The sequence below is a fragment of the Hyperolius riggenbachi genome, chromosome 5, assembly GCF_040937935.1.
Source record: "Hyperolius riggenbachi isolate aHypRig1 chromosome 5, aHypRig1.pri, whole genome shotgun sequence".
NCBI lineage: Eukaryota > Metazoa > Chordata > Amphibia > Anura > Hyperoliidae > Hyperolius > Hyperolius riggenbachi.
In genome coordinates, this window is record NC_090650.1 from 390,936,218 (window position 1) to 390,963,200 (window position 26,983).

General features: G+C 44.2%; 1 protein-coding gene across 1 annotated transcript in view; it reads left to right on the forward strand.

Annotated features, from left to right (window-relative positions):
* Positions 1 to 26,983, forward strand: part of GRHL2 (grainyhead like transcription factor 2) — a 143,075-nt gene that overhangs the window by 9,982 nt on the left and 106,110 nt on the right. The window contains exon 2 of the mRNA XM_068237738.1: positions 25,719 to 25,908. Coding sequence (XP_068093839.1) covers positions 25,719 to 25,908 — 190 coding nt within the window. The remainder of the gene's footprint in view (positions 1 to 25,718; positions 25,909 to 26,983) is intronic.

The following is a 26,983-nucleotide window of genomic DNA, read 5'->3' on the forward strand; positions in this document are numbered from 1 at the left end:
AATCTGATTTCTGTTTTCTGATCGGAAATTTCAATTCTGCTGAATCTGAATGAGCATCCTTACCTATTGTTATTGATTTATAAAGCGCCAACATATTCCGTGGCGCTGTACAAAGTAGGAAAACAAACAAGGGATACATAATGCTACAGACAATGATATACAGTACATCAAATATGGACACTGGTACAAAATACAGAACTGGTGGTTACAATGACGGATGTAGCATAATGAATAAAATGTATAACAGAGTGCAAGCTATTTATTGTTATTATTATTATTTAGTATTTATATAGCGCCGACATATTACGCAGCGCTGTACAGTGTATATATATATATATATCTTGTCACTATGAAATGAACAACAAAATCCAAGACACAAAAGGGTGAGAGAGCCCTGCCGCAACGAGCTTACAATCTAAATACTAATACTTACCTAATACCTAATACTTACTGGTCCCTGTTTGGATGGGCTCCCCTGTGTTCACACCTCTGCTCAGTTCATAGCTCTGACTGGAGCAAGTTGAACGTAAGAGGAAGGAGCAGGGCACGCTCTGTCCACTCTGCACTCCCTGTACAATCCCGCCTAGTTGTGCACAGGAGCCGCGGCTAGGAGCATTCTGGGTATGCATACTCAAGAAGATACTGTCATGCCCAGCTGGACAGGAGCGCAGACATACAGGGAGCATGGAGTGGGCACAGCATGAGCTGCACCTTCGTCTTCTGTTCGACCAACGAATGGGGGACAGAGCAAAGCAGTGGAGGGAAGCCCATCCAAACAGGGGGACCAGTAAGTGTTAGGATTCCATATTGCATACAATAGCATGTGTAGTTTTACAGGTATGGGTCAGTTCAAATGTCCTTTAAGCCGGGGAAGAGGAACAGTTTATTAACCTCCTGGTGGTATGATTATTTCCAGATTTTAGGGTCTAAAATCAGAACCTAAAACCGTTAAACAATCATGCTGCCAGAAAGCCTGCAGCAGCCCCTGCACTTACTCACCTCCCTGGGATCCAGTGCTGCAGTTCTTCCTCTGTACTCCGGGTGGCGCTGTAACCTATAGTGAGATCTCCGGGTGTCGTCATGACGACAGGTGGCGATCTCACCCAGTGAATGCAGAGCATCGGAGGACAGGAAGAAGAATGGCTACCGGTGTCTGGATCTCTGGGGAGGTGAGTTGAAACGCCCACTGCACGCCATTGCTCTGCATTAACCTCGTCACCACGAGTCTGGCTCGGGGTTACTGCTCTGAGCTGAGGATTTCCAACCCCAAACCTGACTAGGGGTTACCGCTAAGGAGGTTAATGATCACAACAGTGGCGTAGCTAAGGAGCTGTGGGCCCCGATGCAAGTTTTACAATGGGGCCCCCCAAGCACTCTATACATAACAACTGATACGGCGCACTAAAACCTGCCAATGGCAACTACAGTGTCAGAGGTGCAAGTAGGGGATGGGGAACAGTGTGTTAATGATTACCACTATTCATAGTATCTATAGAACTGATTATTATGAGCACAGGACCAATAGAGAGCTAATACTGTAGTTGAGGGAGGGCCCTATGGGGCCCCTCTGGCCCAAGGGCCCCGATGCGGTCGCTACCGCTGCACCCCCTATTGCTACGCCCCTGGATCACAACTACTCAAAGAACATAATGAGGTGATTATTACCAACACAGCATCAATAAAAAAGCGAACACAGCGGTTGAATGGGGGCCCCTAGTGAGCAGATCTGATGCAGGGTCCTGGACAGTCACAGCCTCTGCATCCTCTGTTGCTACACCAGTGTGCCTCCTAATGTGTGTCAAGTACCTCTCCTGCCCACAGTCTCTCCCACGCCTCTCTTGGCATTGACTGAGCAAAGAGATGGCATCATTAATATTCTGTCAATATTCTGATGATAATATTGATCATGAATGCAAATTTGTATACAGAGGTGCAAACAAGGTTAAAAACGTTAAAAAACATTCAAAAAGGGGAGGTTTGGTGGACTTACCTTGACAGACCTTGACAGAGGTGCTTGGCCACAGCACAGACCCAGTTTGCTTTCTCCAATTTATTTGCCTGATAAGGCAGGATTGAGACCTGCGAAACGCGTTGCACTTTGGAGGCTCTAATGAATGTGAATTACTTTAACGTTCTTTAGTCCATGTTTTTCCACGAGGGAGGTAAGTCCACCAAACTTCCCCCTTTTTAAATGGTTTTTAAAAGTTTTTAACCTTGTTGGCGACCCGGTACACAAATTAGCTTTCAGTCTAGTCCACCCTTGGTGGAGGGTGTATCTCTCTTTCTTCCTATCTACAGAGAGCGACTTCTCAAACCTGAGTGGGGTCAGGTTCTAATTTTCCCCACCTCCCTTGCCAGTGGTTGCCTGTGTAGTAACCCGTGTTTGTAAGTATAAATATTGATGTTCTTTTCTCAATTTACTAAATTGACTTAAAATACTGCACCATATTTGGGCTCTCGGTTCGTTGTTCTTGTTTCAAGCATCATTTTAATCATAAATGCCAACAGTTAAATAATGTATGTTTTATTTAGGTTCGGTGTACATATCTGCTATTTGAATGATTATTTAATCTATTAAATAATATCACGTATAATATAATAATATCATGTCTGTTTTTAAATCAGTGTTAAAGCAAGGCGGACTGCTGTAAGGTAAACTTGCTGCTTACAGTAGCTCTAGAGCCTAGGTTCTCAACATGCGGTACGCGTACCCCAGGGGGTACTTCTGATGGTTCCAGGGGGTACTCGGGCTTGATAAACTTAACCAAGAATAACCAATTTAGAGTTTTAGAAAATTATAAATCTTATTTAAACAACACCAAATGAGTATTTTAGCTAATTAAAAGCAATAGTAAATACTTGGAAGTGGTTTAGAACCATAATCATGCACTACGATTCAGTATATATTTGTTAAGAGGTACTTGCCATAATGGTTACTATGCCAGGGGGTACTTGGTGAGTACACGGATTTTAAAGGGGGTACATACCAAAAAAATGTTGAGAAACACTGCTCTAAAGCATAGGTGTCAAACACAAGGCCCATGGGCTGAATGCGGTCCTCCTTGCCATGTTGTGTTGCCCTCCATAGCTTCAAACAGGGGCGTAGCAACAGCGGTTGCAGAGGTTGCGACCGCATCGGGGCCCTTGGGTCAGAGGGGCCCCAAAAGACCCTCCCTCAACTACAGTTTTAGCTCTCTATTGGTCCTGTGCTCATAATAATCACTTCTAAAGATATGTTGAATAGTAGTAATCATTAACAAACTGTTCCCCATCCCCTTCTTGCACCTCTGACACTGTAGTTGTCATTGGCAGGTTTTGGTGCACCGTATTAATTGTTATGTATAGAGTCCTTGGGGGGCCCCATTGTAAAACTTGCATCGGGGCCCACAGCTCCTTAGCTACGCCACTGGCTTCAAATGTGCATCATGTAAGGACTAAAACAATGACAGAACACTGCCTACCCAACCAGAGCATCGGTGACCATTTCTAGCTGAAACAATGGCCTCAATTTTTTGTAGGTAAAATACCTCATGACTCATGAGGTATTTTACCTACAAAAAAATTGAGGCCATTGAGTCATGAGGTATTTTCCTCTTTTTTTTTTTTCTGAAAGATTTTTCTCCATTTCCGAACATGCGGTAAAACATGATGTAAATACATAAAGTGAGGTAAAACATGAGGTATTTCAGTGGTAAGCCTGCAGTAAATAAATAATAGTAGTCTTTAATTGTCTTCCATAAGTTAGGATAGTCTTTGGAAGATGTTTTTTTTTTTTTTTGAGTGGGGAAGGTGTATTTGATTATGTAGCAACCTATGAAAAGTATATTTATAGTCATTCCTTATAAAAATCCAGTAAATATTTGGAGTTTTATTTCTACTATTCTTTTTTATTACACAGCCTGAATAGGAATGATACTAAAACAGCAATATGAACTCCACTAAAAACTGCAAAATGCATACAAATTTACTTTACCTCCAGGTAGAGTAACAGCCAGGTCTTAAACTGAGCGGTAAATTATGTGCTAAAATGCCTAATTTCCAAGAGCTATTTTCGGTAAATTACCTCATGAATTACCTCATAATTTACCTCATGAGGTAAAACATGACTAAAACCTACCCGAATTGCTGAATGTCATTACCTCATGAGGTAAATTACTTTACATGGTGTCATTTGTTTGATAACCCGACTAAAATTGAGATCATTGTCTGTTTAAGGTGGGGTGCAGCAACAACCTATGGGATAAATCAGCAAATTACATGGGGTCTCCTCTTGGCATCCAAACCCCCTCGAGTGGCTAGCATCTTGCTTCGGGCTACATTTCATCTTGATGCTTTTCTGCCGAAGCAGAACTGGTGCAGATAAATATTAAACTGCTCCACTAGGCTACTCTGCAGAAGAGAGAGGAGCTGGCCCCCATGTCCGCTATAGTTACGCCACTTCGTTTGAGACTGTTCAATAAATGTTAAATCTTAATACACAATTTGGCCCGTGACTTAGACTAGGTTTTAGATTTTGTCCCCTTACTTGATTAAGTTTGACCCCTTTGCTCTAGAGAGTCACATGATCATTTGTTCAGCCGCTGGAAACACTTTGAATCTCAAAAACAGGAAAAGCTGATGTGTTAGTTGTGTACAAAGTGAAATGATGAACAACTTATTCACATACCAAATCTTGGCACCAGTTGTTGGATTTAAAATATACCTCTACGGAAAAAAGTGCCCCTAAAGCACAGGTGTCGAACTGTGTTCTACCTGGTGGACCACACCTTTCCTGATTCAGACCCATCAATTAATTTGAGCTGTGTTAAAAATGTGTGAGGACCTCGGCCCTCGAAGGACCAGTTTGACATCCCTGCCCTAAGGGGTACTCACCTCGGGAGGGGGAAGCCTCTGGGTCCTCCAGAAGCTTCCCCCCGGCCTGGTCCAGTGCCGTCTCCTCTGCAAAACCATAGACAAGGGCTTGTCGACAGCTCGTGCATGTGCAGTAGTCGGACCAGCAATGGGTGGAAGAAGCCAAGCGTGATCGGATCTGTGCTACTGCGCATGCATGCAAGAGTGTAAAAAGCCGAGCCTGGTCGGGTCTGTGTTACTGCGCATGCATGTAAGGGTGTAAAAAGCTGAGCCTGGTCAGGTCTGTGTTACTGTGCATGCATGCAAGGATGGAAAAAAACAAGTCTGGTTGGGTCTGTGCTACTGCGCATGCATGTTATGCTAGGCATACATGGTAAGTTTTCTCCTTATCAATCGAGCCACTGATGGCTCGATTGATAATATCCGACAGGTCCGATGACCTGCTGGATAGATTCCCCGCTCGATCCCCGCGGGCGGACAATAGCGGGGAATTGTGCGGCTAATAAGGGATGCCCGCGGGGACGAGCGGGGATCGATCCACGCGCACGCGCAGACAAGCGGGGATGTGCTGGCATCGAGCCAGCGGCTTGATCCGGCGCATAATTGAATCCGTCTATGCCCAGCATAAGGGTGGAAAAAGCGGAGTCTGGTCGGGTCTGTACTACTGCGCATGCATGTAAGGGTGGAAAAAGCTGAGCCTGGTCGGGCCGGTGCTACTGTGCATGCATGCAAGAGGCATGTTATGTGGTGGATGGGGGAGCAGAAGAGGCTTCTGGGTAAAAAAATAAAAAGATATGTTTTGAGTACATCTTTAAAAGGGGGAATGAAATTTACAGCACATAAAGGACATATCTGCCAATTTTCTGTCATTTGCAGCAGGATATTATCACAGGTGTGCTTTTCAACCTCACCTGCTGGCAGCTTGTTCCAAGTGTCTGCTCTGCGCTGTCAATAAAATCGTTTTTTTTTTTTAATACTTGTGTTGTTTCCTTGTGACCATTTCAGTAATACTTCCACCTGGGTTATTTGAAAAATAATTTATTGCTGGTATTTTGCATAGCACCAGCATTATACAGTCCTACTTTCATATAGTGTGGCATCCTTCACACAGGCCGCCACTGCCTGTCAGCTGCTCCTCTGCATTGCTGGCAACTGTACTATGCGAACACAACAGTCAAATGATTGGACTGACTGAGATTCAGATGGGACTTCTGTTGCGGGTCAATCAGAAACATCCGATCACTGAGTCTTCACTTAGTTGTTGAAATATATCTGCGGGTAAATATCGATCAGTCCTACATGTAATTTTCTTTGTATATGTGAACGATTTACTGACACAGTGCGACAGCAAAAGGAGCTTTCTCCGAATCAAAAGATTATGTGTGTGAATGCTGGCGTGTCATTGCCACCCAACTTCTCACCCTTAAAGGAAACCTAAACTGAGATGGATATGGATATGGATTTTTCCTTTTAAAATAATACCAGTTGCCTGACTCTCCTGCTGAGTCTGTGTCTCTAATACTTATAGCCACAGCCCCAGAACAAGCATGCAGATCAGGTGCTCTGGCTGAAGTCAGACTGGATTAGCTGCATGCTTGTTTCAGGTGTGTGATTCAGCCACTACTGCAGCTAAAGAGATCAGCAGGACTGCCAGGCAACTGGTATTGTTTAAAAGGAAACATCCATATCCCTCTCACTTTAGGTTCCCTTTAAGGGCCCATTTCCACTAAGTACGAATTCACAACACTATTTTCTTCCGTGTTCAAAATGAAACCAATGTAAATGGAATCATTTCCACTGAATGTAAATTTTTCCATGCGGTGCAATGGAGAAAAAACAAAATATGGATTGCATGCTGCAGATTTCTGCATCACACATCCATTTCCTATGTAATGATTGTTAGAAGCACACTAAAATTTGCATTAACGCAACAACATATGTGAAATGTAATATTCTAGTCAGTGGTGTAGCTAGAGATCCTGGGGCCTTTCATGGCACCCTCAGATGGAGGCACTCTTAAAGAGACTCTGTAACAAAATGTTCATCCTTATTTCTTCTATCCTATAAGTTCCTATACCTGTTCTAATGTGCTCTGTCTAACTGCAGCCTTTCCTAATTGCACAGTGGCTGTGTTATCTCTGTTATATGATCTAATCTTCTCTCCTCTGTCGGGCTGAGGCTGTCAGGCTGGAATGTGAGGTGCTGCTTGTGATTAGATAGTAGCTATACACACCCTCTCCAGGCCCCCTGCACACTCTGTATGACTCACACACTGAGCTACTCTCAGCCTATCACTTGCTATGTCTTTTGTTTGTAAACACTGCATAAAACTGGTAATTACAAGCCAGGATTGCAGCAGGGAGTGGCAGAAACAGCACAGAGGGGCCCAGGAGAACATAATGAATAGAATGGTATGCTTTTTATTGTAAGAATTTTACAGTACAGATTCTCTTTAAGCAATGCAACCTGCCCCTACCCTATGGCTATAAGTTAATTGGGCAATTTACGTTATAATGCAATCAACACAGCACATAGTCCATGGGCACTGAGGTGAAACACAAGAGAGTTAATAGTAAATACATGAAGTACCACTTGGGCCTCCTCTGCTTCAGGGCCCCATAGTAGCTGCTATGACTGCTAGGGCTATTGCCTTAGGGGCACTTTTTTCCGTAGAGGTATATTTTAAATCCACCTGATTCTAATGGAAACAGATCCTAAAGGTGCCCATAGATTATTCGAGTTGGCATCCGATTAACCATCCTATTTGATAATTATAATCGAGTCTGATTAAAATTAATGCTGCCAAGTGCATGCCCAGTCGGCAATGCAATCAATTTTGGTCACATACATTGATCGGACATGCTGGAAAATCTTAAGCTGACATGATCAGGTGCAAGCCCGGCTGTAACGGGGTGCGATAATCACAAACAACGAACGCAAAAGAAACCCCCGGCTGCTGTCCCTCTTCATATTTTTTGTCCCATCCAGGTGCCTGTGCAGTTATATTTCACCTGCTGCCATCCTCGTACGTCCACATTTGGGCCTCACGTGACTACCGGCATATAGCACATGAGGCGTGTGTTTTGTCCATGTGCTATAACGCAGGCGACCACTTTGGGGCGCAAATTCGGAAGTACCAGGATGGCAGCAGGTAAAGTATAACTGCCCGGGCACTGGGAGGAGGGACATAAACATTAGAGGGACAGCGGCCGGTGGCGATGAGGTTCACAAGGCCACTTCCCAAAAGATTTCATGCTGAAATGTATGGCCTAGTGCCCACCAGGTCCCATTCAGGAATCAGGAAAAGTCCTAACAGTGGAGGAGAGAACAAGTGACAATGAGGAAAGTTATCATAGTCAAAGATACTGTAGGTCAAAAGGAAGGCGGCAGAGGTTCAAAAACAAAATGCAGGCCGGGTCAGTCCAGGTAGCAAACAATTTTGAGTGAGAGTCAAACTGAGGGGGCAGGCAGGCGGGAGAAAGAAACACATGAACAGGCCAAGGTCAGCACCAAGGGATGCCGGACAGAGGAGGTCAACAAGCCGGGTCAGGATCAAAGGTCAATCAAGGCAAGAGGAAGTTCTAAAAGTGACAGAGGTATCATCACTAAGCCTCTAGGCAGGATGCCTTTTATAGGCAAAGGCAGGCCTAGATTTACATCACTGGAGCCTATAGGCACAGCTGTCCTGGCACCCTAGACTTTGCTGTTCCTTAGTATTAGGTAGCTAAAGGTACCCAGTACCCTGATTATTAAGTAGCTAGTGGTGTCCTTAAAGAGCAGCTGTCAGCCATACTATCTCAGGAAAAAAAAACAAATATATAAGTAGATAAATACTTACTCTACTTACATAACATATGTATTGCACTGTCCGCGTTATGATTCCTGTGAATTTTATAAAGGAAAAGTAGAGAATCCTATTCTAGACAGTTTCCATATTTACTGTGTCTATTTTGAAGCCAGTCGTGATGTAATATCCGCCCTTAGTCTCCTCTGCCTGATTTGCCCGCCCTTCACTATAGAAAGTGCATTGTTTCAGCCTGAGAAATTTTGGCCAATCAGAGAGGAACAGAGGTGTGGGAGGGGAAAACAGGAGGGAAAGAGGCTGCATTAGTTAAAGAGACTCCGTAACAAAAATTGCATCCTGTTTTTTATCATCCTACAAGTTCCAAAAGCTATTCTAATGTGTTCTGGCTTACTGCAGCACGTTCTACTATCACCATCTCTGTAATAAATCAACTTATCTCTCTCTTGTCAGACTTGTCAGCCTGTGTCTGGAAGGCTGCCAAGTTCTTCAGTGTTGTGGTTCTGTGATGCATCTCCCCCCTCCAGGCCTCTCTCTGCACACTACTGTGTGTTATTTAGATTAGTGCAGCTTCTCTCTGCTCTATTATCTTTTACAAGCTGGATAAATCCTCCTCTGAGCTGGCTGGGCTTTCACATACTGAGGAATTACATACAGGCAGAGCTGTCTGCACTCTGCAGGAAGAAACAGCCTGACACTTCAGTGGAAGATAGCTGCAGGGGGAAAGAAACACACACATCTCTTGAGATTCAAAAGGAAGGGTGTATACAGCCTGCTTGTGTATGAATGTATTTTCTATGTGTGGACATACTGTACATCAACCTACTTCCTGTTTTGGTGGCCATTTTGTTTGTTTATAAACAAACTTTTTAAAACTGTTTTTAACCACTTTTAATGCGGCGAGGAGCGGCAAAATTGTGACAGAGGGTAATAGGAGATGTCCCCTAACGCACTGGTTTGTTTACTTTTGTGCGATTTTAACAATACAGATTCTCTTTAAGTCTGAGGGGAAGTAGAGTAGCAAAAAAAGACAACCCAGCATGCCCTGCAACTTCTCTTTTGTGTACCAATTTTTTTGTGTACCAAATAAGAGTCAGGGAAACTGTGGAATGATCATTTATCAACAAGAAAAGTAACAGTGATTATAACTAGATTGTCTGGTTAGCATCCTTATTACTTGTTTACCAGATAAAAATAATTGATTTTTGATTTTATGCCCGACAGTTACTCTTTAACTGATGAGAGATCTCGTCAGTATAATTCTGAGAGCTGGGCGCGTACCCTCTCATTTACGCTCTGCTCAGTCAGGACTCTGCATAGGGAAGGAGGGATGGAGGCACTAGGGGAGGATAGTGACCCACCTTTCCATCATCACGCACCTATAGGCACATGCCTACAGTGCCTTGTGGTAAATCCGGTCCTGGGCAAAGGTTAGCTGATTTGGCACGTAATATCATATGCCAAGCCCCTAATCACAGGTACTAACCTGCCGCCAATGCCATTAGACAGCCATTCAAACTGGACTGAGACAAGGTGGGGCTGACACACATGAAGCAACCCCTCTTTCATCTCCAGCTGCCCAAGACCTTTGTGGCCGTTCTAGAAATCTGGCTCTGGTCGTTAGAGGTTTTTGTGAGTTTTTTTATTCTATCTTTTTTTAATTCATTATATCTTTTTAGCAGCTTAAAAGTAAAACAACTCCAGCAAGTACTGTAAGCTTCCTCATTGTGTAATAATAGGTTTTGTAATGTAAGTTATCGGTGTGATGCTGCCTGCAGAAGATAGCAGCTCCTGCATATTATCCCCCTTTGCCTCCGGTGCTCCTGCCAACATAGAGCTCTGACTAATTTCTGTCTAAACACTGACTAATGTTATTGGCGGAGATTGCAGGATCTCGGTAGGTTAGGTTAGGTTAACCTGCACATGTTTAGGACATACAGAATAAGCCATGCCCACAAAGAGTTGTTTAAAGATGGTTGGGGACTTCTGTTTTCTGAAATTCAAAGGACAACATATTACTTTTAAAGTAAAAAAGCATTTCTGAAATATTATACTGTACTGTGTAATTTTCACTCTGGAATACTATTTACAAGGCCCTAAGCTGCTTTCGCTCACACAGTGCTTCTGGGTCCCCACCATGGCCCCCTCTTCACCGGTTGAGGTGTGGACGTGAACTCTTAAGGCTCGTACACACGTCTTACTGAAGGCAACGACGGGTCCGTCGTCAACTCCCGCTGGGCGGGTTTTCAGCAGACAGTACAGCGTGTGTACAGTCTGTCGGCGGACTGATAAGGCTGTTATCAGTCCACCGACAGACTGTACACACGCTGTGCTGTCTGCTGAAAACCCGCCTAGCGGGAGGTGACGACGGACCCGTCGTTGCCTTCAGTCAGACGTGTGTACGAGCCTTTACACAGGACAAAATATTCTGTTTTATGTTTTCTTTTTGTCCTGTGTAAAAAAACAAACAAAAAAAACTGTTCACCTGTTTGACTTTGGTTACAGATCCATCTCTGCTCTTCAAGAGTTCTTCGCTGGTTAGTAAACACAACACATCACAATCTGTGTCACTAGGCAAGACATAAGAGCAGCAAGTGACTGGCGACTATAATTCCTCAGGTGTCTTTGTAGATACTAGAACTGACACTAAGAGACTCTATGAAGGAGTTCATCCATGCACAGAGGTAAAGTCTGATGTGCATGGAGAGTCTATTTGCACAATTACTCCTCTATCCACTGTACAGTCCTGGCCAAAAGTTTTGAGACTCAAAAATATTAGTTTTCACAAAGTTTGCTGCTAAACTGCTTTTAGATCTTTGTTTCAGTTGTTTATATGATTTACTGAAATATAATTATAAGCACTTCATACGTTTCAAAGGCTTTTATTGACAATTACATGAGATTTATGCAAAGAGTCAGTATTTGCAGTGTTGGCCCTTCTTTTTCAGGACCTCTGCAATTCGACTGGGCATGCTCTCAATCGACTTCTGGGCCAAGTCCTGACTGATAGCAACCCATTCTTTCAGAATCACTTCTTTGAGTTTCTCAGAGTTAGTTGGTTTTTGTTTGTCCACTCGCCTCTTGAGGAATGACCACAAGTTAAGATCTGGGGAGTTTCCAGGCCATGGACTTAAAATGTCAACGTTTTGGTCCCCGAGCCACTAGTTATCACTTTTGCCTTATGACACGGTGCTCCATCGTGCTGGAAAATGCATTGTTCTTCATCAAACTGTTGTTGGATTGTTAGAAGAAGTTGCTGTTGGAGAGTGTTTTGGTACCATTCTTTATTCATAACTGTGTTTTTTGGCAAAATTGTGAGTGAGTGCACTCCCTTGGATGAGAAGCAACCCCACACATGAATGGTCTCAGGTTGCTTTACTGTTGGCATGACACAGGACTGATGGTAGCGCTCGCCTTTTCTTCTCCTGACAAGCCTTTTTCCAGATGCCCCAAACAATTGGAAAGGGGCTTCATCAGAGAATATGACTTTGCCCCAGTCCTCAGCAGTCCATTCACCATACTTTCTGCAGAAGATCAATCTGTCCCTGATGTTTTTTGGGTAGAGAAGTGGCTTCTTTGCTGCCCTTCTTGACACCAGGCTATCTTCCAATAGTTTTCGCCTCACTGTGCGTGCAGATGCGCTCACACCTGCCTGCTGCCATTCCTGAGCAACCTCTGCAATGGTTGCACTCCAATCCCGCAGCTGAATCCTCTTTAGGAGACAATCCTGGCGCTTGCTGGACTTTCTTGGGTGCCCTGAAGCCTTCTTAACAAGAATTGAACCTCTTTCCTTGAAGTTCTTGATGATCCTATAACTTGTTGATTTAGGTGCAATCTTAGCCACAATATCCTTGCCTGTGAAGCCATTTTTATGCAATGCAATGATGGCTGCATGCGTTTCTTTGCTGGTCACCATGGTTAACAATGGAAGATCAATGATTTCAAGCATCACCTTCCTTTTAACATGTCAAGTCTGCCATCCTAACCCAATCAGCCTGACAATGATCAGACAGCAATGAAATGCAGTGGAAATGTTTTTTTGGGTTCAGTTAATTTTTATGGTAAAGGACTATGCAATTCATCTGAACTCTTCATAACATTCTGGAGTATATGCAAATTGCTACTATAAAAATGTAAGCACCAACTTTTCTAATTTCCAATATTTTTGACAGTCTCAAAACTTTTGGCCAGGACTGTATATAGTAAAGGCAGCCATACACTGGTCGATTGCCACCAGATTGACCAGCAGACAGATCCCTCTGTGATCGAATCTGATCAAAGAGGGATCTATTGGCTGCCTACACTGCAAACAGATTTTGAATCGATTTCACTATGAAACCGATTTACAATCTGTGGAGCTGCCCCTTAAACTTCCTGTCAGGACAGGAAGAAGTGAAGCATGCCGGAGCCCAGCAGAGAAGGAACAGCGGAAACAGCCGGAGCAGTTAATGTATTGCCGCTAGCGTCGGTCGTCGGACATTCGAACGCCGCTATTGACGGACTCCTGACCCGCCGGCGATTGAGCGAAATCTTCCACGTGGACAAATCGATGGGAACGATCGATTTTGGATGGAAATCGATTGTTCGGTCAGTGTTTGTGCAACGATTTCATATCGGCGGGAAATAGTATAAGTGTAAGGGCCCCTTAAGCAGTGCATACTAACCAACTTAAATATAGCTGAAAATACCTGTTTTATTCCCTCAAGTACTGGTCATGTGATCTGGGACCAGGAGATCCAATCCATTGCAAACTAGCATCAGTCATCAGAAATCAGCATTGCCAGGAAAAAAATAACAGCTAAGGATCATGGGAAGTGTAGACCTATGTCCAGCAGGCAGTTGGAGCAGGAAAGTGCAGCAACTCATTCCATTAGCCTAAAGCTGGCCATACCTGTATCCAGCTGGATTGATTGCTTTGACTGAATCTGATGAACATCTATTGCTTACACATACTCCATCTATTCACTTTCAATATACGCATCAAATATACTAAAAATCTGTTAAAAGTATTGACATTATGATCAAAATATTGATCATGTATAGATTGGGAATGTTGGGCCCTTGCAGATTTGTGCTCTGTGTGTGTGGTGGGGGCATCAGCCTGGCATTGAGGTTCTGCATAGCTTTGTACTGCATCAGACAGTAGAAAGCTAGCAGCTGCACCAGTAATATTAGCTGTGTTTTGTGTTGCTCACAGTGACCTGGACTTGATCCCTTGCGTGACAGTTCAAGGTTGAGTGTTGTACAGGTGCGTTGCTAGCCTATAGGCAACTCGCTCTGTTGTTATGAAGGGTGAGGAGGGACAGTGGCATGGCAAATGATGGAGGAGAGGAGCAGTGTACTCAGCCAAGATGTTCTAGAACGCCAGATCTTCGCATTGGGGCAGCCATACACATGCTAAATTGTTGGTGGAGGCTGAGATAGATACTTACTTCAGTGGTTGGAAGCTTCTGGATGGTCCAGATGCTTCCTGGATCCTTATAGAGCACACTGTTGCAACGCAGGTTCCCTCTTCATTATCTAGCCACACTCCCAGATGTTGACGAGTGCATCTGGACTGGGCATGTGCGAGTAAAGTCTGTGCATGCCCAGTAAAATGAAGCAGCTCTGGCGTGGCTTTTTTCCTGAGTGCTCAAGTGCTCCATCCTACTTGGACAATGTCCCAGTAGGTCACAAACCTGTCCAAATACAGTGGAGTCTTGGTTATCCGGCACCGATAAGGATCCGCTGATGTCAAATAAGTGTGCTTTCTGGTTGCTTGAGACTCAATGTTAAAAATAGGCCCAGCTAATACACTACTATACCCCATTCTATATACTGTACATACCGTGAACTCTGTATAAAATGTTAAAATATAATAATTGTAAGCAGGGGCGTAACTAGAGGGGAGCAGCACTTGCAATCACAGGGGGGCCCGAGAGATGTGGGGGGCTTCAACTACTAACCTTCCCTTCTTCCCATACAGGGGACTATTCTTCAGATCTGGTGTTTTTGTTGCTACACTTGTTGCGTACGCGAGGAATCGGCGTGGGAGACTTGGGCGCAGGAGAGGAATTGGCGCGGGAGACTTGGGAGCAGGAGAGGAATTGGCACTGGAGACTTGGGCGCAGGAGAGGAATCGGCGCGGGAGACTTGGGCGCAGGAGAGGAATCGCCACGGGAGACTTGGGCTCAGGAGAGGAATCGGCGCGGGAGACTTGGGCGCAGGAGAGGAATTGCCACGGGAGACTTGGGCACAGGAGAGGAATTGGCGCAGGAGACTTGGGCGCAGGAGAGGAATCGGCGCGGGAGACTTGGGCGCAGGAGAGGAATTGGCGCGGGAGACTTGGGCGCAGGAGAGGAATCGGCGTGGGAGACTTGGGCGCAGGAGAGGAATCGCCACGGGAGACTTGGGCTCAGGAGAGCAATCGGCGCGGGAGACTTGGGCGCAGGAGAGGAATTGCCACGGGAGACTTGGGCACAGGAGAGGAATTGGCGCAGGAGACTTGGGCGCAGGAGAGGAATCGGCGCGGGAGACTTGGGCGCAGGAGAGGAATTGGCGCGGGAGACTTGGGCGCAGGAGAGGAATCGGTGTGGGAGACTTGGGCGCAGGAGAGGAATCGCCACGGGAGACTTGGGCACAGGAGAGGAATTGGCACTGGAGACTTGGGCGCAGGAGAGGAATCGGCGCGGGAGACTTGGGCGCAGGAGAGGAATCGGCGTGGGAGACTTGGGCACAGGAGAGGAATCGGCGCGGGAGACTTGGGCGCAGGAGAGGAATCGCCACGGGAGACTTGGGCGCAGGAGAGGAATCGGCGCGGCAGACTTGGGTGCAGGAGAGGAATTGCCATGGGAGACTTGGGCACAGGAGAGGAATTGGCGCGGGAGACTTAGGCGCAGGAGAGGAATCGGCGCGGGAGACTTGGGCGCAGGAGAGGAATTGGCTCGGGAGACTTGGGCGCAGGAGAGGAATCGGCGTGGGAGACTTGGGCGCAGGAGAGGAATCGCCACGGGAGACTTGGGCACAGGAGAGGAATTGGCACTGGAGACTTGGGCGCAGGAGAGGAATCGGCGCGGGAGACTTGGGCGCAGGAGAGGAATCGGCGTGGGAGACTTGGGCGCAGGAGAGGAATCGGCGCGGGAGACTTGGGCGCAGGAGAGGAATCGCCACGGGAGACTTGGGCACAGGAGAGGAATTGGCGCGGGAGACTTGGGCGCAGGAGAGGAATCGGCGTGGGAGACTTGGGCGCAGGAGAGGAATCGCCACGGGAGACTTGGGCACAGGAGAGGAATTGGCGCGGGAGACTTGGGCACAGGAGAGGAATCGGCGCGGAAGACTTGGGCGCAGGAGAGCAATCGACGCGGGAGACTTAGGCACAGGAGAGGAATCGACGCGGGAGACTTGGGCGCAGGAGAGGAATCGGCACGGAAGACTTGGGCACAGGATACAGCCGGTATATGGCTGATCCTGCTGCTGCACAAGTCTAGACCAGGGATGGTCATAGTCAGCCAACTTCGCTACGCTGGAACTATGCGTAGTTTTAATTAAATATTCGCTTCGTATGCATTTCATAGAATACGCGTTAAAATACGCAATTGCGAAGCGTAGTGTATGCGGATGCTTATGCCTGTATGCAGAAAATTTTACGCATTAATTCCTCTTTAGATGCTTATCCCGGGAACTCTATGCGTACATTCCCTTTCCAATGCGTAAATTTGTAAGCATACAATTGTACGCGGAAAAATAGACGCGAGTAATGCATACATAGTTCACTACGCAATACACATGTTAGCTACGCATAGTAAGTGTAAGCTACGCGTAGTGCTACTTTGCTACGCGTAAATTCGTAAGCGTAGTTCTGCAACTTCACCTACAAACTATGATACGTAGATGCAAACTACATTGCGTAAATTCGCACTGGCGTAGTTTCTGCTCATCCCTGGTCTAGACCGTGCTAAATACTATTCCCCCTCCAGGCCACCATGGATGGTGGGGAATGAAATAATTCGGCTTCCAGCAACTTGTTTTATGATCCTTGTGAGATGGGCCCTAAGGCTGTGAAGGGCACCAAGGGGAGGTAAGGGAAAGGGTGTGAACATTGGCGGACCCCACCAAAGTTTTGCTTTGGAGCTCCATGAATTATACTGTAGTTACTGAATGAAAATATATTAACCTTGGGGGAGCCACGGACTCCAGTCTTAAAGCACAGCAGAGCCCACAAACCGTCTAAGAAGTTGGCCTTCGCCACTGTGGGAACTACTGGCAATTTGTTCTGGTTGGTTGAGACTTCTGGTTATTTGAGTTCCAGATAACTAGTACTCTACTGTATGTTTAGTGGGACCCTGATCCAGAATAGTGGGGTGCAGGAGGATCTGGGAAACTTCTGGACCATCCAGCGGCTTCCTACTAATGAGCTAATATCTAACTTTTTTTTGTAAGCCACTCCCACTGTATTTCTGCAGGTGGGAAATGTATGATTTCGGACTCGTTCCATGCTTATAGTGGAGAGGGAGGAATGTGACTTTGTGTACCGATGTCTTCCTATTTCCTGGATTGTGAAGTGCCAGTCTCTGGTACTATACAATATTTATTACGGATAGTCTATGGTGAATTTGACAGTACATTTTGATCAATGATTGGCATGGATACCAGAATACCAGGGATGGAAATTTTCATGTGACATTTTACATAGCTGTTGTTCCTTATTACCAATGGCACATCATGTAGAGATTAATTGTCCGTAGCCCTCAGTGATTGGAGTTTGTGTATATTAAAGGAGAACTCTGTGAGGAATATGGGTCTTCAATAGGAACAATATTTAAAGTGTATATCTTTAAAAAAAACCTCCGGTCCTCAGTATGGGGAGGATCGCACATGATGTTATGACGTCATGCGCAAATCCGATCCTCCCCATAGAGAGACCGGAGCTGTGCGGGGAGGCTGCATGATCGCTGGATCCAGGCTGGGTAATGTATTAGCGGGGGGAACAGCAGCGATTGGTGGGTTCCGGCAACCTGTACTAGCTAGACTAGTGCTAGCTAAAGCTTTTACAGGCATGGGATCTGTTAAATTGATACTGGGGGACTCCTGGGGCCAGCGAGCAGTATGCCCGACACAGTGTTGGGTATACCGCTAAGGAGGTTAAACATTCCCGACAGCCAACTGTCTGATTCCTCTATTTGAATGAGTTAGGAGATAACTAGAGAGATTGATTACTTGGTTTACTGCTTCAATGACAACACTTGTCAACTTAAGCCGAAGTAGACAGCATCAATTTTAATTGGCCCTTATACCTGGTACACGCCATGCAATTTCCCATCAAAATTTAGATTGAACCAATAATTTCTAAGAGGTCTGATTTGCGATCGATTTTATGATACATTTTGCATAGAAGAGACTGAAAAATTGATCAGAAAAATGATCGGAAATCAGATCGCACTTGTTGGAAATGATTGATTTGACCTGTCGATCTGATGGGAAGTTGCATAGTGTGTACCAGGCATTAGAAATGTTCTCCTCATCCAATATAGGGAAATGCCTTGGAGTTGTAATGCCATGTGAGGGAGTATGGAGCGCAGTAGCTGGGCCTGGGCCAGCTGGCAGTGTGTGTGTGTCTCCCTCCTCCAGGCGGATGGCTGGGGAGTTCTGTTGATGTGGAAAGCGCACAGAGTCCATCTAGTCTTTACATGACTGGACTGCCCTCCTGTTATCTGCCTGCCCGGCCTTATCAGAACATTATCTGCACTCAGATACCAGTTTACTTAATTGTTTCCACTAAACATAACTTGGCACCCCGTGTGGCCGGAATAGTCTGCTCTATTGGACTGTAGAAAAGATATTTGTTTATTCGGAAATAATTATCTATATTTGTACGCTGTTTAACACTATTGAATGATTACAAACAGTGTGAGGCAGAATTCCTGCCAACTACAAGAATAATGTTTAGGCCAACTAAAGCTTCGTACACCATCTAGATGAAACTTCTCTGCTGAGCATCTAGCGTGTCTACAGCGCTCCCCTGATGCCTCCTCCAGCGCTGGCCGAGAGTATTGTTCTCCCCACTCAGCCAAGCCACCACGTGACATCACTTGCACGCTGCTCTGTGGCCCCTTCTCCCCCCCCCCCCCCCCGACGTAGCATCAGAACACATTGCTAGCCATACCTCCCAACTTCTTGGTATAAGAAAGAGGGACGCTTTAAGACACGCCCATGCCACATCACTAACCGCACCCCCACATCACCCCTCATCATGCACATCACAAAGAATTCATAATTAAAAGATGTAGCTTTATCATTCCAACCACACTGGTCCTTTCTATCATCATAAGTTTTCCTTCATTTTAACATTTGAAAATAAGAAATATATCAATTCAACTGGGAAAAAAGTTTAGAGACACATTTTTAAGTAGAAAAATACATATATTTACATAGATCTGTACATCAGTCTTCAGAGAGACAAATGAGGGGCAGAGGGATTTGGTTCCCAAAGAGGGATTGTCCCTCAAGAAGGCATCTTTAAAGCCACGGCCCTGCAAAGTCGTCCAAGGGATCGGGTCCTGGGACACTATCTGCGCGGACTTTGTATGGTCTCCCCATGTCTGTGTGGGTTTCCTCTGGTCACTCTGCTTTCCTCCTACATCCCAAAATCTTGCACATTGTTGACAGACAGTTAATTGGTATCCCCCTAAATTGGCTTCAGACTATGATGGACATAGGACTCTGAGGGACAATTAGTAAAAAAACATATACTCTGTAAAGCACTGCAGAAGATGTCAGGGCTACATAAATAATACAGACAGTCCCCTACTTACATACAGCTTGAGTTACAATGTTTCAGAGATACAAACAAACTTGTCTTCATGAACAAAAGGGATTCAAAACTAATGGGGTATTTTTTTAGTCATTTTAATGTATGTAGACGTAATTTTACTTTTTTGTCCACAAGTCGTTCCCAGACTTTATTTCTGTGTACTGTGAACAGTATACAGGAAGTGTTTTGTATATGTTTATACTTATACTTTCACAATGATGCCTAATGCTAGGTACACACCATACAATTTTAGATTTTCTGTAATGGGGCCCATACACCTAACGATTTTCTCGCCGATATACAGCAGATTCGATTACTGTGATCTAATCTGCTGTGAAATCATTGCGCAAACGCTGACCGAACGATCGATTTCCGTCCAAAATTGATTGTTCCCGTCAATCTGTCCGTGCGGAAGATTTCGCTCGATCGCCGGCGGGTCGGGAGTGCGTCAATAGCGGCGTTCGAATGTCCGACGACCGACACTAGCGGCAATACATTATCTGATCCGGCTGGCGCGTATCCCCGCTGTCACCGCTGCTCCTTCTCTGCTGGTCTCCGGCAGGCTTGACTTCTTCCTGTCCCGACAGGAAGTTTAAACAGTAGAGCGCCCTCTACTTTTTAAACTTCCCCGGACAGGAAGTACAGTAAAGCTAAAGCCCTGGAGCCCAGAGAGGAGAAGAGACAGCGAAGACTGGGTACTCGCGCCGGCCGGATCAGGTAATGTATGCAGGGGGGCGGCGGCAGTGGCAGCTTCACAGATGGTGAATCGATTTCAGCATGAATCTGTTTGCAGTAAAGGCAGCCATACGATCCCTCTCTGATCAGATTCGATCAGAGAAAGATCTATCTGTTGGTCGATCTGATGGCAAATCGACCAGTGTATGGCCACCTTTAGATTTACCTGCCAGATAAGTCTTTTGCTATTGTTCAAAGAGCTGATAAGACTGATAAGAAGTCAATCCAACAGTTGGATTGACTTCTTATCAGTCTTATCAGCTCTTTGAACAATAGCAAAAGATTTTTTGTAGGTGTTTCAACTTGTTGCACAAAAAAGTTGTGAAAGCATAAAAGACCGCTGTTGAGCATGCGTATGGGGCCTAACAGGAAATCTCACAGAAAAATCTAACAGAAAATTGTATGGTGTGTACTAGGCATAAGATGAATTCTGCATGGGTGTAGATATACTGTCATTATACTGTCTTTATTTTTATAAGTGGTTAAAGGCCCATTGAAAACAAACAAACAAAAAAAATATAGTTTACACCATGGCCCATATGCAATTCACTTTTTCACCTGAGTTATCTCATAGGTGATATTTTTAAATTTGTCGATAAAATGCTTTTTAAGCCACCAGAAAGCAAGAAAATACTCAAAATAATTTTGATATCACTTTTTCATTTACATTTCGGTACTTTTTTAATTGAAAACTGCTGGAAAGTTATTTTAAATAGAAGGTGACAAATTATCTCCTAGGTGAAAACTCAGGTGAAAAAGTGAATTGCATATGGGCCCATATGTCCCAATTCAGGCCCTTATGCAATACACTTTTTCACCTAAGTTTTCTCCCACGAGATAATTTTTCATCTTTGATTTAAAATAACTTTCCAGCACTTTTCAACTAAAAAAGTACTAAAAAGTAAGTCAAAAAGTACTATCAAAATTATTTTGAGTATTTTTTTGCTTCCTGGTGGCTTAAAAGGCATTTTATTGACAAGTTTAAAATGATCACCTAGGAGAAAACTCAAGTGAAAAAGTGAATTGCGGGCCTCTGAGTTGTCCGAAAGTAAATCATTTAGCTACGTTTCACCATGTATAAAACAGGACTCAACTTACAGTTCAGATCCCCTTTAAAGAGAATCTGTATTGTTAAAATCGCTCAAAAGTAAACATACCAGTGCGTTAGGGGACATCTCCTATTACCCTCTGTCACAATTTCGCCGCTCCTCGCCTCAATAAAAGTGGTTAAAAACAGTTTTAAAAAGTTTGTTTGTAAACAAACAAAATGGCCACCAAAACAGGAAGTAGGTTGATGTACAGTATGTCCACACATAGAAAAATACATCCATACACAAGCAGGCTGTATACAGCATTCCTTTTGAATCTCAAGAGATCATTTGTGTGTTTCTTTCCCCCATGCACTGAAGTTTCAGGCTGCTCTTTTCTTCCTGCAAACAGCTTTGCCCTTGTTTGCAATTCCTCAGTATGTGAAAGCCTGGCCAGCTCAGAGGACGATTTATCCAGCTTGTAAAAGAAAGGAGAGAAGAGAGAAGCTGCTCTAATCCTAAATAATACACAGGCAGTGTGCATAGAGGGGCCTGGAAGGAGGAGTTCATAGCAGAACCACAACACTGAAGAACTTGGCAGCCTTCCAGACACAGGCCGACAAGTCTGACAGGGGAAAGATACATTGATTTATTACAGAGACAGTGATAGTATAAAGTGCTGCAGTAAGCCAGAACACATTAGAATAGCTTTTGGAACTTGTAGGATGATAAAAAACAGGATGCAATTTTTGTTACGGAGTCTCTTTAAAGTGCAATCCAGCTCCCTCCCCACCCACACACACACACACACATATGTACACACACTTCACCAAATCTCTGGCTCCTGGGCCCATAGCAACCACTGTGGCCTCTATAACGTGTCTATGGGCTAAACTTCATATAGGAAATATTTACTGCATATGAATGCATTTCCGGATAGTCTAACAACAACATCAAAGCTAAAGAAGATAACAAAGGCCGCACTATGCCGCTATAGCAGGAAGATCTTGCCCTTGAGTCAGGAGTCAGGACAGACTAGTAGAGAGATGTATTATGTTAATCATGAATTCTTTCAGATCTGCAGTAATCCCCATTATCATCAGGCTTGTATGTTCCACTTCCCGGGGTGACGGCTATGACCACACTTCACTCATAACCGGCCCCCTGCTTACTTGCTCCATAGAGATCAGAAATATGATGGGCAGAAAAGAGAAAACTCCTCTGTCTATTGACAGTCTCTTCTTGAGGGCCATGGAAAACCCCAGGTCATACTTTGTTAGAATATATTTCCACGCAGCATGCAGTGCATGAAAATACCCTTATATTCTTCTTCCATCGGAGAAGCCACAATATGGGCTCTGGTGAGAACTGACAGAAATATTCCTCTTTTACATTACAGGAGTAACGGTGAGAGGTCAGGTCTCAGAGAACTGTAATCAAGGGCGTAACTACAGGCAGGGCCAGTTCAAGCCACTATGGGGCCCTGGACAAAATGAACCTAAGGGGTCCCGCTCGGCAGTGTATTAACCCCCCAAGGCCCCCGAGATAGTGAGCCCCTCTGAGGAACAGTTAGCGGCATAAGCACAGGGGAATATGCCAGCACTATAAAATATATAATAATAACAAGGCAGTTTTGAATTGATACCATTTAGGGCTCAAACCCACTAGTGGCCTTTTCTAAGCACTTGTGATTTGAAAAAGCTCTTGCTAATGCAATGCTTTGGGGGATTTTTATAAAATTGCATCCTTCTTGAGAGATCACACCCATAGCATTAAATTAGCAAGAGTTTTTCAAATCACAAAGCGCTCAGAAAAGCGCTCCTAGTGGGTTCCAGGCCTTAAAAGGAACCTGAAGTGAAAGGGATATGGAGGCTGACATTTATTTATTTTAACAAACAAACAACAAACAGAACATTTATATCGCGATTTTCTCCTGGCAGACTCAAAGCACCAGAGCTGCAGCCACTAGGACGCGCTCTATAGGCAGTAGACTTGCCAAAGGTCTCCTAGTGAATAGGTGCTGGAATAGGAACAGGCAGAGCCGAGGTTCGAACCCTGGTAGCCTGAGTCAGAGGCAGAACCCTTAACCATTACACTATCCAGCCACTGGATAGTGTAATGGATAACCATTACACTATCCATTTTAAACCATACCAGTTGCCTGGCAACCCTGCGGATCCTCTGCCTTTATTACTTTTAGCCATAGACCCTGAATAAGCATGCAGATCAGTTGTTTCTGACAACAATCGGACAAGCTGCATGCTTGTTTCTGGTGTGATTCAGACACTACTGAGGCCAAAGAGATCAGCACTTTCAGGCAACTGGTATTATTTAAAAGAAAATAAATATGGCAGCCTCCATATACCTCTCAAACCTTTAAATCTTTTAAAGTTAGCCAGGAAATAGCATCCTAATTCAAAACTTTCTGCCACTTCTAGCTTATAAATTACAAATGGAATATGGTGGCTTTCTCTGTCTGGGGTTCTTCTTTAATGATGCTTTGTAAATCCCATAATCTTCTCACACCCTGCAGTGTATGGTGCTGCTGTCATCTGGACCAGCTTTAGTACTTATATAGTAATGACTGAACTGAGTTTACCTGGAGGTTGCCCCCAATGCTCCAGAGCTGTCCTGTGCAGTGTGGGGTCAGGTCATGTATATATACAGTGTGTGAGTAGGCGGCATGTGTGTGTGTAACATATATAACATATTACTCTGTGTTTCCACTTTGTGCCCTGTTGGTCTCATTTCATGATGGAGTCAGTGGGGTACATAATGGATCCATTTCTGACTGGTGGTGGAGTTTATTGTTTATTCTCTCTGTGATCTCTGAATGAAAACATCTCGTAGATCTTGGATTCCAGGACTATCGCAGATGTTCTGTGTATAAGAAGACACTGCTTTCCATTAACATGGCATTTTTTACACAGACAGTAGCTCTCATCCCAGAGAAGAGCATCTCTCCAGATACATAGCAGATCCCTTCTCAGCAACCTCTGGAGGTTCTCAGAGCTGTCACTGTGATGTCTATGTATATATCTATATATATAACCTCTGCGTTACATTGTATATGTGTAGCACATGCTGGAGGGAGGTGACTGTGCTCACAAACTCTGCTATAAGAGACATCATTGCAATCACAATGGAAATACTCTTTCATTTTCAATCAAACTCCTGAATGTATTTTCTTTTTCTTTGGGGGAAGGAAGGGGGATGTTCTAAAAGGCTGCACTGATTATAACCATAGGCTGCAAGGATCCAACAAAAGTACACAGTTGCTAATTTAAAGACAATTCCTTTAAAGCAAATCTGAATTGAAAATAAATGAATGAGATACACAATTGTGTCTATAGTCCTACTCCTGAATAGGACTTTCTGGGAAACCCATAGTCTTATTTTGTATACATTGTCTCAGGTACATAATGGTCATTTTTTTTTATTCAGTTCCCATACAGACAAAATATTAAACTTTTTTTCAGTCATACAGGAGTTTACAACCCCTGGCCCTGATTAGTTGTCAGTGAGAGTTACCCTATAGACTGCAAAAAAATCTGTCTTTCTGAATTCTTAACCCCTACAGTGAGAAAAAAGATTGCCACCCAATGATGCCTCTTAGGTAGTAGTAAACTTTCTCAAATCAGAGCCAATGATCATTCTAAAACTTCCACCTCCCAAATAACATTATTTTGGGTTCATTCATGTTCCGCTCGCGTGTTTGTTATGCGTTTTAAAGTCAAACCGCTTTCTGCTTTTGTCTGCATGACATATGCATTCCCAATTATAGTATATTTTGCCACTATACAAAAAAATGCAAAACGTGGAAAATCACTTATGCAAAAGTACGTTCACAAATTTGTAGAGTGACAGAACCCTCAAAATCACACTGGAAAACGGTATGAGAAGTGTGTTCCCTGCCCAATATATATCTGTAGCTTAAAGGGAACCTTAAGTGGCATGTGGCATGGTGAGATAGACGTAGATGTATTTACAGTGTCAAAAGTACAAATACCTATTCTGTGTTTCTTTTCTTCTTTGTCTGCCTGAAAAAGTTAATATTCAGCCATGCAACCGACAGTTTCTTTCCAGTCATGACCCAGTCGGACTATAGCATGCCTCACTGGTAAGGAATTACAGCCATAAAACACTTTCCTGAAAGAGAACTGGTCTTCTAAGAGCAGGGCATAGATAAAAAAAGGTTAATAGTTCATATATTTTAGCACTCTGAGGCACGGGACAGACTGTATAATTGAGGTGACAAAAAACAATAAATCTACTTTTTTTTACGTTTTTAAACATAACATAAAACAGTGGGATATCTAAAAGTCATGTATACGAATAAGAAACTAGATACAATTATCTCATCAGTTTATTTTAACATAATGTTTGCTTTAAGAGTCTGCGAATGCAATTAATCTAATCAATCTTTATTAGTGGTCTTCTCTCTACTGAGTATAGTGATACTATCACTAAACTCTCCAGTGGAAATTTACCCATATTGTTTTCCTTCATCCAGTAAAAGGCTTGTGGTCTTGGTTCCCAATGAAGCAGCTTTCAACCCCCGGCGGACGACGTACACAAGCGAGGATGAGGCATGGAAGACGTACCTGGAAAATCCCCTGACAGCGGCCACAAAGGCGATGATGAGCATAAATGGCGATGAAGACAGCGTGGCAGCCCTTGGCCTTTTATATGATTACTATAAGGTAAGTTCATTGCCTTTTGCATGATAGGCTTTTGTACTCAACCAACTCTTTATGTTTGTGTTGAACATGCTGAGAAATAAAAATAGACACAAACAGTCGACTACGTCACATAAGAAGGATATCCAGGACACGGACGGGTAACACTGGATCCATGAACAAGCATCTAGGACGTGAAGCTGCCGTTAGATTGGTTGGTTGGTTATTGTTGCATCGGAAGCATTTCCCAATTCCCACTTGTCAGCATCTTGCCGTATGTACAGTGCATAGCTTGGATTAATATGAGGGTAACTTTTATTCAGGGACTGTTTAAGGGGCCTCGGGCTCTAGAGCAAATTTAAAGAGGAACTCCAGTGAAAATAATACAATAAAAAAGTGCTTTGTTTTTACAATAATTATGTATAAATGATTTAGTCATTGTTTGCCCATTATAAAATCTTTCTTCTCCCTGATTTACATTCTGACATTTACCATATGGTGGCATTTTTACTGCTGGCAGGTGAGGTCACTGGAAGTAGCTGTAAACAGCTATTTCCCACAATGCAACGAGGTTCACAGACAGGAAACTGCCAGGACCATGGTCCTCACAGTTTCCTGTGGGAGGGGTTTCACCACAATATCAGCCATATAGAGCCCCCTGATGATCTGTTAGTGAAAAGGAATAGATTTCTCATGGGAAAGGGGGTATTAGCTACTGATTGGGATGGAGTTCAATTCTTGGTCACAGTTTCTCTTTAAGCGGGGGGTCCCCCTAATCCTATACCCCCACCCCGGTCATTACCCCACTGCTCCTCGGGCCCGTGTAGCAGCATTATTCCCTCACCTGTGCCGGTGGGTAGGAGATAATCCTGAAATGAACATGCGCCAGCAGAGTGAAATGGACGTTCACTAGGATTTAAAACACGTCTCTCACACAGCCGCATGTAGCCTCCTCTGATCACGCCACTGTAAGTGCAATTTATTGTCAGAACAAATGAATGAATGTCCATGGAAGTTTTTGGGTCTCCACATCAATAGAGTGCTTGGGGCCCCACGTAAAACTCACACTGGGGCCCCAAGCTCCTTAGTTACGCCACTG